The sequence below is a fragment of the Sander vitreus genome, unplaced genomic scaffold (assembly GCF_031162955.1).
Source record: "Sander vitreus isolate 19-12246 unplaced genomic scaffold, sanVit1 ctg584_0, whole genome shotgun sequence".
NCBI lineage: Eukaryota > Metazoa > Chordata > Actinopteri > Perciformes > Percidae > Sander > Sander vitreus.
In genome coordinates this window covers 7,501-20,000 of record NW_027595677.1, presented here as the reverse complement: position 1 = coordinate 20,000, position 12,500 = coordinate 7,501, and the positions used below count along the sequence as shown (strand labels likewise).

Below are 12,500 nucleotides of genomic sequence, written 5' to 3'. Positions count from 1 at the left end.
TGGATTGAGGAGGGAGAAAAAAACACGTCATATTTCTGCAACTTAGAAAAGACAAGACGGGAAAAGAACAAGCTTACTGATAGAGGGAGTAGAATATAACCAAACTAAAGTGATAGTTTCACCTTTTACAGTAAGCTCTATACATCTGCATACTCCTGTACTGATTCCAGTAGCTTCATACCAACCACTGATGATGTATTTAAAGGAATGTGTGATCAGATTTAAGAAGAATTAGATGCTGTTAATTTGAAATGGTCAGTAAATAAATCCCCTGGCTCTGATGGACTCACTGCTAGCTTAGCATAAGTTTTTTTGGAATTATATTAGAAATATGCTGTTCAAGGCACTACAAGAATGCATAGAGAAAAAATATATATATACACAGGTAGTAGTATTAATATATAGGTAGTAGTATTAATATACATGTTATTAATATACAGGTAGTATTAATAATATACAGGTAGTATTATGAATATACAGGTAGTATTATGAATATACAGGTGGTAGTATTAATATGCAGGTAGTATTATTAATATGCAGGTAGTATTATTAATATACGGGTAGTATTATTAATATATGGGTAGTATTATTAATATATAGGTAGTATTATTATACTATAGTAGTATTAATATACATGTAGTAGTATTAATATACAGGTGGTAGTATTAATCATATACAGGTGGTAGTATTAATCTACAGGTAGTAGTATTATTAATATACAGGTGGTAGTATTAATATACAGGTAGTAGTATTATTAATATGCAGGTAGTATTATTAATATGCAGGTAGTATTATTAATATGCAGGTAGTATTATTAATATACGGTAGTATTAATATACAGGTAGTGGTAGTAGTATTAATATACATGTAGTAGTATTAATCATATACAGGTGGTAGTATTAATATACAGGTGGTAGTATTATTAATATACAGGTAGTATTAATATACAGGTAGTAGTATTATTAATATACAGGTGGTATTATGAATAATATACAGGTGGTATTATGAATAATATACAGGTGGTATTATGAATAATATACACGTAGTATTATGAATAATATACAGGTGGTAGTATTAATAATATACAGGTGGTAGTATTATTAATATGCAGGTAGTATTATTAATATACGGGTAGTATTAATATACAGGTAGTAGTATTATTAATATACGGGTAGTATTAATATACAGGTAGTAGTATTATTAATATACAGGTAGTATTAATACACAGAGAAACTAACTTTCTCTCTGCTGAACATTAATATAAACAGTCCTCTGTTCTCTTTGACTGACTGACAGACAGACAGACAGACAGACAGACAGACAGACAGACATGTCTCTGCTGACAGACGCCCAGTGTCTGACAGGAAGTACCAAGATGGAGGACAGCGGAGGGGTGAAGCAGATGGAAGGAGAAGACGAGGGGGAGGAGCCGGTTACCCTGCAGTTGCCCGGAGACAGACAGACAGGCGGACAGACAGGTAAAGGTGACCGGCGGAGCGTGAGGTCAGCGGCAAGCTGGACAGAGAGTCAGAGAGAGGGGGCGGGGCTTAGGACCCCGCTGGAGGCGGAGCCTGCAGAGAACGAGCTGCCGGAGAAAGCAGCGCGGGTGTTCAGTGCATCAGTCACTGTCCTCCCCTGCCCCAACTCACCCAGAGACACTGAGGCATTCTGGGAAATGGAGTCTGAGAAGAGCCCCTTCCTCGGCCCCCAAGGAGAACCACAGGACTACAACCAATATAGCTGCCAGTACGAGTGGGCCAAGGACACGCCACCTGCCAGATGTAAATATACCTGTCTGTCTCTCTGTCTGTCTGTATCTCTGTCTGTCTGTCTTTGTGTCTGACAACATTATGGGATGGATCCCTACAGAGATAGACCTTTTATTTAAAGAGTAAGATCCTTTTAGTTTAACATGAAACAGCCCCGAAATCACCATCACCAAACCCACCAGACATGTAAATAATCAGGACTTTTATCATCGTAAAACACACTTCATTCAAAGTGGACAGAAACTAAATCAAACTATCAAAAGCCGTCTTGGTTCATCTTTCCACTGTTCCAACAATCACCACTCTGGTTTGGTTGAAATAAACCCTTAATTCACCCATTTACATGTGGAAATATGCTGGCTCTATACACGCTAAAAGTCCTGATTATTTACATGGAGTCTGGTGTAGTTTGGTGATGGTGATTTCGGGGCTGTTTCATGTTAAACTAAAAGGATCTTACTCTTTAACTAAAAGGTCTATCTCTGTAGGGATCCATCCCATAATGTTGTCAGATACTTACCCTATAACCTGTCTGTCTGTCTCTCTAACCTGTCTAACCTTTCTGTCTGTCAGGTGGGCCTGGCTGTCTCAGCAGGGACGTCCTGAAAGGGGGCGTGTCCCTGATGACGTCAGTGCTCTTCTTCCCGCTCCTGTTGTGGGGGGGGTTTGTCTTCCTGCCGTTCGACGCCCCGCTGATGGACGGCGCCGCGCTCCGACTCGTCTACGTGCTGCGCTGCTCCGTGTTCGCCACCATCCCCATCGTCCTCGGTGAGTAGGACACCTGTCTGTCTGTCTGTCTGTCTGTCTGTCTGTCTGTCTCTACTCGGGCTGGATACCCCCCCTGATTCCCTTAATGGGTTCTTCCAGGACATGAACACCTGTTTCCTGGGTGAGTCTTCAATTATTGTTTGATATCAGATGACTCAAAGATGTCTGTCTGTCTGTCTGTCTGTCTCCCTCCCTTCCCCCCCAGTCTGTCTGTCTGTCTGTCTGTCTGTCTGTCTCCCTCCCTTCCCCCCTCCCTCCCTGTCTGTCTGTCTCCCTCCCTTCCCCCCCCCAGTCCGTCTGTCTGTCTGTCTGTCTGTCTGTCTCCCTCCCTTCCCCCCCCTCCCTCCCTGTCTGTATGTCTCCCTCCCTGTCTGTCTGTCTCTCTAACCTGTCTGTCTGTCTGTCTGTCTGTCTCTCAGGTTGGTTGGTGCTCGGCATCAGTCGGCTCAGGTCTGCAGAGATTCGTCCTCGGTTTGATGATGAGTTGAAGGAGGCGGAGCCTCAGGACGTCTCTGTCCACCGGCGCTTTGTTTCTGACTCCGCCTCCTTGTTCCTGATCTACTTCCTGCAGCTGGTCGTCATGGCGATGTACCTGAGCCAGCACCAGCTGAAGCTCGTCCCGCTGCTGACCGTCATCTTCGCCTTCGGACGGTGAGATTTCATTCGAATGGCGTCTGGTGGGTTTGGTGTCACGGGACAAACTGAACTTCTAGTGGACGCCAGTCGAAGGTGCACAGCTAATGTAAAGGTTTGATTGAAGGTGCGTTTCATTCGTGTCTCCAGGCTGGTTTACTGGGTGGCGGCAGCGTGCGGCAGCAGCGTCCGGGCGTTCGGGTTCGGCCTCTCCTTCCTGCCGAGTCTCGCCATGCTGGCCGCTAACATCTACTTCCTGTTCACGGTGGAGGCGGGGGGGTCCATCTTCAGCCTGCGGCCGGGGGAGGACGCGCTGACTCCGCCCCCCAGCAGACAGAGGTTCTGGGGATGACATCATCACTCATCTGACACATTTATTTTATTTCAGTTTTTTTGTTTAGCAAGTTTTATTCCTTCAGTCAGATAAATGTTTAAAGGTGCTGAGCCCCGCCCACTCCCTATGTTTGTTTTATTCATTTTCAGTAGAAACCGGTTTTGTTGTGGAACTACTTCCTGTTTTCATTCTGTGAACTTCCTGTTGTCTGTTTCTGTTGATTTTGTAAAATCATAAAATATTTGATGCTCAGTTTAAAGAGCTTGTTTTCATATTTCAGATTAAACATTTACTCACAAACACGAGTCTGTTGAGTCACAGGAAGCTCCGACGGACAGACGCTTCCACACAGGAAGTACCGACAGCCTTCACAATAAAAGCACTTTTAAAAGGGTTGACAGGAAGTTCATTCATTACAAATATTAATAATGAGAATCAACTCGTGTTGTTTTGTTCAGAGTTGTTCTTATTCCAACATCCAATAATTTCTGATATAAATGCACTTTGACCTGAGGAAAAGTTCTCTGAGTCTCCTTTAACTTTCAGAGTTTTTGAGGTAAATCTCTCAGAAAATGTGACGCTTTTCAATAAAAATAAAAATACAGTTCGTCATCATTTTTTGGCTTTATTATCCCCCCCCCAACAAAAAAGTTGAAAAAAGCCTCAAATGTAAAAACTGCTGAAATATAAACACTCTCTTCCTTTTTTATTTAAAGTCTCTTAAATGCGTCGTGCTAAATGAAACAAATCTTTATTAACTAACTTTTAGAGTTTAACATTCTGACAAAGACTTCAGGTGTGACTGTAAACTGCCTGCAGGCTTTTATTTTGAAGGTGGTGTGACTGTAAACTGCCTGCAGGCTTTTATTTTGAAGGTGGAGGTGTCAGCTGACAGGAAGCTGTTTGTGTTGCCAGACAGAAGGAGAGACTCGTTTCCTGCTCGCCGTGTTCAGACACTCAGTCTGTCAGTTATGTGTTTATATATTTAATATATGAACCTGTGATGGATCCTGTGAGGAGGAAGTCGTGTCTGCTGCGTCTCAGAGGAAACTGTCCCTTCAGGAAGCTCCTCAGACGGACATACGGTCAGTTTACTCATGTTTAAATAAAGTTTCATAAACTTTATTAACACGCTCAGATATTAAAATCAGCTGATCAATCAAGTTATATCAGCTTTCATCATTTAAAGCTGCAGTGTTTCCCAGCATGCACTGGGGGCTGCAGTGTTTCCCAGCATGCACTGCCTTTCTGTCGCCTAGCGTAACTCCAGGCAAGATGGCGACCAGGGCACATAAAACGTTTTAGGCTCTGTGTGTTTGACACTAACAGGGTTAGGATACATAATACTAGTACTAGTACCTGTTAACATAGTACTAGTACCTGTTAACATACGACTAGTACCTGTTAACATAGTACTAGTACCTGTTAACATAGTACTAGTACCTGTTAACATAGTACTAGTACCTGTTAACATAGTACTAGTACCTGTTAACATAGTACTAGTACCTGTTAACATAGTACTAGTACCTGTTAACATAGTACTAGTACCTGTTAACATACGACTAGTACCTGTTAACATAGTACTAGTACCTGTTAACATACGACTAGTACCTGTTAACATAGTACTAGTACCTGTTAGAATATAACTCCCTCTAGAAGATGAATGGCTCATTCTACTCCTTGACTTCTACAAGGCATTCAACATGTTACCACACTAATTTCTAAATAAAGTCTTGCGTATGTATGGACCGTATATTAGACTCTATAACGACACGACTAGCTCAGCCGCCCTCATCGGCTGTTCATATTAATAATGATTAATATACAGTCTATGGCAGGGTATGTCTCCCCGTTTTACCATCAACAGATTAAAACATAGAGGGGTAAGCAAGGATACAACATTTCTAGCAGCACAAATGTTAGCAGTTAATATAAAATATTGTGATGTTGCCAAATTAAACATCTTTGATGAGCAGATAGTGATAAGCCAACTGGCCGACGACACTTAGCCTGGCTCCGCCCTTCTACTTACTTCCGCTCAATTTTCATTTCCCTTCAGTACTCCGTCTGGGTTTGCGGTATATTCTTGGGTTTTCTCCGGTCAAATATTTGGCGGTCCAATCAGTGAACAGAGGGAGGGGCTGAGAACGATGACGTTGAGGACGTGCACTAGAAAGATGCGAGCGAAGCCATTCTGTTCGTTGTGGCAGCAACGCTGCAGAATATCCAGAAGTTAAAGCCCGAGCAAGAACAATCTTTGCTGAGGTGTGTTGGCGGCCATGATGTTGTGGCCCTCCTCCCCACGGGGTTCAGGAACAGTTTGGTTTTCCAGCTCGCTCTGTTAGTGGTGAAGGAGTTCACGACCAAACGTTAGCGATTGGTTACGGCAGATCCAGAGTGGCTCTGGGCAGATCCAATAGTTTTACACTTCAACAGAGAACCCGCCTTCAAGGAAGGTAACACTTGTCAATGGAGAGAGGCCAGACTCTCTGGACACATGAAATGGACCAGAGTCTGGTAGGACCAGGCTAGTGGACCAGAGTCTGGTAGGACCAAGCTAATGGACCAGAGTCTGGTATGACCAGGCTAATGTACCAGAGTCTGGTAGGACCAAGCTAATGGACCAGAGTCTGGTATGACCATGCTAGTGGACCAGAGTCTGGTAGGACCAGGCTAGTGGACCAGAGTCTGGTAGGACCAGGCTAGTGGACCAGAGTCTGGTAGGACCAGGCTAGTGGACCAGAGTCTGGTAGGACCAGTCTAATAGACCAGAGTCTGGTAGGACCAGGCTAGTGTACCAGAGAGGACCAGAGTCTGGTAGGACCAGGCTAGTGTCCTTGGTCTGGTAGGACCATGCTAGTGGACCAGAGTCTGGTAGGACCAGGCTAGTGGACCAGAGTCTGGTAGGACCAGTCTAATAGACCAGAGTCTGGTAGGACCAGGCTAGTGGACCAGAGTCTGGTAGGACCAGGCTAGTGGACCAGAGTCTGGTAGGACCAGTCTAATAGACCAGAGTCTGGTAGGACCAGGCTAGTGTACCAGAGAGGACCAGAGTCTGGTAGGACCAGGCTAGTGTCCATGGTCTGGTAGGACCAGGCTAATGTACCAGAGTCTGGTAGGGCCAGGCTAATGTACCAGAGTCTGGTAGGGCCAGGCTAGTGGACCAGAGTCTGGTAGGGCCAGGCTAGTGGACCAGAGTCTGGTAGGACCAGGCTAGTGTCTTAATTAGGGCCTGAGCGCCAACAGCGACGAAGGCCCTATTGAAACTGAAGGAATTATTATTATTACGGCAAATGAACTGGCTTTTTGAGGGGCTTAACATATTCAAAAACTCACCAAAATTGGCGGTCGCATCAAGTCTGGTGAAAGTTTACGTATTTTAAGGGTTTTGGGAAAAGGCGCACAAAAATGGCTCGCTGGCGCCCCCTACAAAGTTAATAAAATTGAGCCCACATTTCCACATGTCGTACTTTAACGAACTCCTCCTAGAGATTTCATCTAAACACCTTCACGATGACAAGCCTTATATGACAAACATCATCCGATTGACATGAAACTGATAACGTGTGGTCGACACGTGATACTGAGCCGCCCCCTATACTTTAACCACGCCCACTTACTCAGGCCACACCCCCTTTCATAACATTTGAACCGTTAAAGGTAGAGTCTTGTGTGAGGTGTCGTTGAACTCAGCAGGGAGTTCCGTTTTCATTGGTGATGATTTGCTGCGTCTGAGCGTCTAGCGTCCGCCACTAACCCCGACGCGCTGAGGCGCGAGGGCCCGTCCATCGCTGCTTGCAGCTTTCATTTGTCACATATTTTTAATTTATTTTTGTACATTTCCAGTTATCCTTTCTATCCTGCGTGCCTTACGTGTTGAGAGATGTTCTCTATGCCTGTATATTGTACATGTGTACTTAAGTACTTTACATGAGTATTACTTTATACTTGAACTCAGTTACTCTGAAACACTTTGTAATCTGCTGCTTTCCTCCCGTCTTCTAAGTAAAAGAATGAAAGAAAAACCGTCTAAAGCGTTGGCGTTTGTCCGTTAACGAGCAGCGCCGATGTTTCTCCGTCACGCTGATAGTGTAGGATACACCTGGTCATGAAATGCTCCCGCTGGACTGTCATCACTTCCTGTTTCCGTTTGATCAGATGTGTCAGCAGCAAACTCTTCTCCTATTGGCTCCTACTGGAACAGCGTAGCCCCACCCACCGGCAGCCAGCCAATCACACAGAGGTCACAGCCCCTCCCCCATCCCTGCTGCTGCCAGAGGGTCTCTTCTCCCGACCAATCAGAGGCAGCCGCAGGTCAGTGGCCACAATAATCAGAACAGGACAGAAAGACAGTCAGGCAGGCAGACAGACAGACAGACAGACAGGCAGGCAGGCAGGCAGGCAGACAGTCAGGCAGGCAGGCAGGCAGACAGACAGACAGACAGACAGGCAGACAGACAGACAGACAGACAGACATTCAGGCAGGCAGGCAGACAGACAGACAGGCAGGCAGGCATACAGACAGACAGGCAGGCAGGCAGGCAGACAGACAGACACTCAGTCAGGCAGGCAGACAGACAGACAGGCAGACAGAAAGTCAGACAGACAGACAGGCAGACACACACACACACACACACACACACACACACACACACACACACACACACACGGACACAGACAGACAGACAGGCAGACAGACAAAGAAAAAAAACGACCCTTTACTCAATAAATATGCTGTTCATGTTTCTGCTGATTTTACCGTCTGACCTGCAGATGTTCCCATGGAGGAGGAGACCCAGCAGAACCAGAACCAGACCCAGCACAACCAGACCCAGCACAACCAGACCCAGCAGAACCAGAACCAGCAGACCCAGCAGAACCAGAACCAGACCCAGCACAACCAGACCCAGCACAACCAGACCCAGCAGAACCAGAACCAGACCCAGCAGACCCAGCAGAACCAGACCCAGAATCAGAACCAGCAGAACCAGACCCAGGGGAACCCCGAGGACTGTATGGGTGAGAGACACGTACAACATCCACCTTACAGTCAACAGGGTGAGACACGCACAACATCCACCCTCAACAGGGTGAGACACGCACAACATCCACCCTCAACAGGGTGAGACACGCACAACATCCACCCTACAGTCAACAGGGTGAGACACGCACAACATCCACCCTACAGTCAACAGGGTGAGACACGCACAACATCCACCCTCAACAGGGTGAGACACGTACAACATCCACCCTACAGTCAACAGGGTGAGACACGCACAACATCCACCCTACAGTCAACAGGGTGAGACACGTACAACATCCACCCTCAACAGGGTGAGACACGCACAACATCCACCCTACATTCAACAGGGTGAGACACGTACAACATCCACCCTCAACAGGGTGAGACACGCACAACATCCACCCTACAGTCAACAGGGTGAGACACGCACAACATCCACCCTCAACAGGGTGAGACACGCACAACATCCACCCTCAACAGGGTGAGACACGCACAACATCCACCCACACGCACAGCATCCACCCTCAACAGGGTGAGACACGCACAACATCCACCCTACAGTCAACAGGGTGAGACACGTACAACATCCACCCTACAGTCAACAGGGTGAGACACGTACAACATCCACCCTACAGTCAACAGGGTGAGACACGTACTAACATCCACCCTACAGTCAACAGGGTGAGACACGTACAACATCCACCCTACAGTCAACAGGGTGAGACACGTACATCATCCACCCTACAGTCAACAGGGTGAGACACGTACATCATCCACCCTACAGTCAACAGGGTGAGACACGCACAACATCCACCCTACAGTCAACAGGGTGAGACACGTACATCATCCACCCTACAGTCAACAGGGTGAGACACGCACAACATCCACCCTACAGTCAACAGGGTGAGACACGTACAACATCCACCCTACAGTCAACGGGGTGAGACACGTACAACATCCACCCTACAGTCAACGGGGTGAGACACGTACATCCAGGGCCAGAACGGAGATTCTGTCTTCATGTGTTTTTAGACCACTGGTCCGGGTTCAGGACTCTGAGGTCTGAGGAAACTGGCGTCTTCAACCAATCTGTTGCCGTAGTTTCCTTCCTGAAGACTGTTAGAGAATAAATGCAGAAGAAGAGTATTTTGGCGTGTTGAAACATTATTTTTCTTCTTCCTGCTTCAGATCTGGACGATGATGTTGATCCTGAAACTGGAGAGAAAGCGCAGGGATGAGCCGACCAATCAGAGACAGTATAAAGACAGACTGTAGAAAACACGGGCGCTGTCTCTGGGACGCCGTACTTCCACTCCACCGCTCAGGGGCCCCGACACAGTGAGCTGATAATCAGCCGTCTGACAGTCTGGGAGGTCGGTGACTCCAGTCTGGTCGGTGTGTTCGTGCCGTCGTCCGTCCGAGGGGCCGTCGGCCTTCATTTGGGCTGATTTGACATGTATAATTGGGGGGCGGGCACTGCCAGCAGTCAGACTCAATGAGCCATCTGATTGGTGGAGAGCTAACCAGGAAACGGGGAGCAGGATGAGCGTGACTAGAGTCTCTCAACATCTGATGAACATCTGTTAAACTGACCTTTGTTGATCTGAAATGAAGACAGATTCAGCAGCTGCACGGCCTGTTTCTCTCTTCACATGTTTCCAGAAACACGTTACGGTGAACTATTTTAGGACAATATGAGATCGTATTCTGAACGAGACGCCATGATGGTCGGGGAGCAGCCAGACCCACGTGACACGTTCGTCCAATCAGCTCAGACCAGTATCTAGACCAACTAAACCTAGACCAGAGGGTATCGAGACCAAATAAACCTAGACCAGTATCTAGACCAACTAAATTTAGACCAGTATCTAGACCAACTAAACCTAGACCAGTATCTAGACCAACTAAACCAGTATCTAGACCAACTAAACCTAGACCAGAGGGTATCGAGACCAAATAAACCTAGACCAGTATCTAGACCAACTAAACCTAGACCAGAGGGTATCGAGACCAAATAAACCTAGACCAGTATCTAGACCAACTAAATTTAGACCAGTATCTAGACCAACTAAACCAGTATCTAGACCAACTAAACCTAGACCAGTATCTAGACCAACTAAACCAGTATCTAGACCAACTAAACCTAGACCAGAGGGTATCTAGACCAACTAAACCTAGACCAGTATCTAGACCAACTAAACCTAGACCAGAGGGTATCGAGACCAAATAAACCTAGACCAGTATCTAGACCAACTAAACCTAGACCAGTATCGAGACCAACTAAACCTAGTTTAAGAGATCTTCATCAGATTTTGAGAGGCTCTAGTCTCGCTCATCCTGCTCGTTATTTCCTGGTTAACTCTCCACCAATCAGATTGGTCATTGAGTCCGACTGCCCGCCCTCCGACCCAGCAAGTCAGGTCGGCCAAAATGAAGGCCGACGGCTCCTCTGACGGACGACGGCGCGAACACCCCGACCAGACTCGAGTCACGACCTCGCCAGACGGTCAGACGGCCGACTATCGGGATGGTGTGACGGCGCCTTTAGGGAAACGTCTGTGATTGGCCGGCCAGGATCATCAAACTTCTGCTTTAATAACAGGAAACCTGCAGCTCCGTAAAAACGCTTCATATCCCGAGTCAGATCAGTTGTTGACATAGTTTTGATGTTTGAAGGTTTTAAGTTCTTTGTTTTATATTTCATGTATTTTGTGTTAATAGTTAAAGTTGTTTCCATGACAACAGACAATTACTATTTTTGTTGAAAAAAGTTTTATTGTAAAAGAGAAAAACAACATTAAATAATCTGATATTTTCATATTTACAGTTTGCTTTAGTTCATTAAACACGTCTGGGAATCCTTTCACAATAAAAGTCCCAGAAACATTTAATCTGCTGCTGGTCTTCTGATTGGGTAATGTCAGTCTTCTTCCTCATTGGCTGCTGCCGGCTCAGGGGGCGGGGCCTCGTCCTCGGAGCCCGTCTGACGAGCCGCCGTCCGGAACAAACGCATCAAATCCCGAAAACGGCGAGAAACCTGCAGACAGGAACAAGAGACAGGCTGTGATCAGACAGACAGGCAGACAGACAGACAGACAGACAAGACAGACAGGTACAAGAGTTGGGCTGCGATCAGACAGAAAGGCAGACAGACAGACAAGACAGACAGGTACAAGAGTTGGGCTGCGATCAGAAAGACAGGCAGGCAGGCAGAGAGGCAGACAGACAGACAGACACGCAGACACAGACAGAGAGACAGGCAGGCAGGGAGACATAGACAGACAGGCAGAGAGACAGACAGACAGGCAGGGAGAAAGACAGACAGGCAGACAGAGAGACACAGACAGACAGACTGGCAGGCAGAGAGACAGACAGGCAGACAGACAGGCAGGCAGACAGAGAGATATAGACAGACAGAGAGACAGGCAGGAAGACAGAGAGACAGGCAGGCAGAAAGGCAGAGAGACAGACCGGCAGGCAGAGAGATAGGCAGGCAGACAGACAGGCAGAGAGACACAGAGACATAGGCAGACAGACAGAAAGACAGACAGGGAGACAGAGAGACAGGCAGAAAGACAGACAGGCAAGCAGGCAGAGAGACAGACAGACAGACAGACGGACGGAGGGACTGAGGAAACAGTTCAGATCTTCTGTTTGGTGTTTTAAAACGTTCTTGTGGCAGAGATGTTTCCTGTGTGTGTGTCTGTGTCTCTGTGTGTGTGTCTCTGTGTGTCTCTGTCTCTCTGTGTGTCTGTGTCTCTGTGTGTGTGTCTCTGTGTGTCTCTGTCTCTCTGTGTGTCTGTGTCTCTGTGTGTGTGTCTCTGTGTGTCTCTGTGTGTGTGTCTGTGTCTCTGTGTGTGTGTCTCTGTGTGTGTGTCTGTGTCTCTGTGTGTGTGTCTGTGTGTCTCTGTGTGTGTGTGTGTGTGTGTCTGTGTGTGTGTGTCTCTGTGTCTGTGTCTCTGTGTGTGTGTCT

General features: G+C 46.7%; 3 protein-coding genes across 9 annotated transcripts in view; 2 read left to right on the top strand and 1 right to left on the bottom strand.

Moving 5' to 3' along the window:
• The window catches only part of LOC144514422 (transmembrane protein 79-like), a 5,451-nt gene extending 1,340 nt beyond the window's left edge, over window positions 1-4,111 (top strand). The window contains exons 2-5 of one of the 5 annotated variants that reach the window (XM_078245544.1): window positions 1,313-1,781; window positions 2,343-2,537; window positions 2,957-3,188; window positions 3,321-4,111. In XM_078245544.1, coding sequence (XP_078101670.1) covers window positions 1,331-1,781; window positions 2,343-2,537; window positions 2,957-3,188; window positions 3,321-3,522 — 1,080 coding nt within the window. In that variant the 5' untranslated portion in view covers window positions 1,313-1,330 and the 3' untranslated portion in view covers window positions 3,523-4,111. Of the gene's footprint in view, window positions 1-1,296; window positions 1,782-2,342; window positions 2,538-2,956; window positions 3,189-3,320 lie in introns of all 5 variants that reach the window. The other 4 variants (XM_078245549.1, XM_078245545.1, XM_078245547.1 and 1 more) reach the window with 4 other exon arrangements.
• A 284-nt stretch (window positions 4,112-4,395) lies between these two features.
• Window positions 4,396-11,418, top strand: LOC144514423 (uncharacterized). Of its 3 annotated transcripts, none has more exons than XM_078245550.1 (4): window positions 4,397-4,589; window positions 7,663-7,818; window positions 8,278-8,562; window positions 9,716-11,418. In XM_078245550.1, exons 1-4 carry the CDS (start codon window positions 4,508-4,510, stop codon window positions 9,763-9,765), a joined length of 573 nt encoding a protein of 190 aa, XP_078101676.1. In that variant the 5' UTR covers window positions 4,397-4,507; the 3' UTR covers window positions 9,766-11,418. The 3 variants fall into 3 exon arrangements, with proteins under 3 accessions (XP_078101678.1, XP_078101676.1, XP_078101677.1); XM_078245551.1 differs by having other exon boundaries at window positions 4,398-4,589; window positions 8,278-8,523; XM_078245552.1 differs by lacking the exon at window positions 7,663-7,818 and having other exon boundaries at window positions 4,396-4,589.
• Window positions 11,283-12,500, bottom strand: part of LOC144514420 (uncharacterized) — a 7,900-nt gene continuing 6,682 nt past the window's right edge. The window contains exon 10 of the mRNA XM_078245543.1: window positions 11,283-11,564. The gene's annotated coding sequence lies outside the window, so the exon portion shown is untranslated. The remainder of the gene's footprint in view (window positions 11,565-12,500) is intronic.

Bases quoted from the DNA above. Each gene is read 5' to 3' on its own strand.
- LOC144514423 (XM_078245550.1), top strand. From the start codon at position 4,508: ATGGATCCTGTGAGGAGGAAGTCGTGTCTGCTGCGTCTCAGAGGAAAC. The intron at 4,590-7,662 runs GTCAGTTTACTC...CCGTTTGATCAG, and splicing joins GCTCCTCAGACGGACATACG to ATGTGTCAGCAGCAAACTCT. The intron at 7,819-8,277 runs GTCAGTGGCCAC...TCTGACCTGCAG, and splicing joins CCAATCAGAGGCAGCCGCAG to ATGTTCCCATGGAGGAGGAG.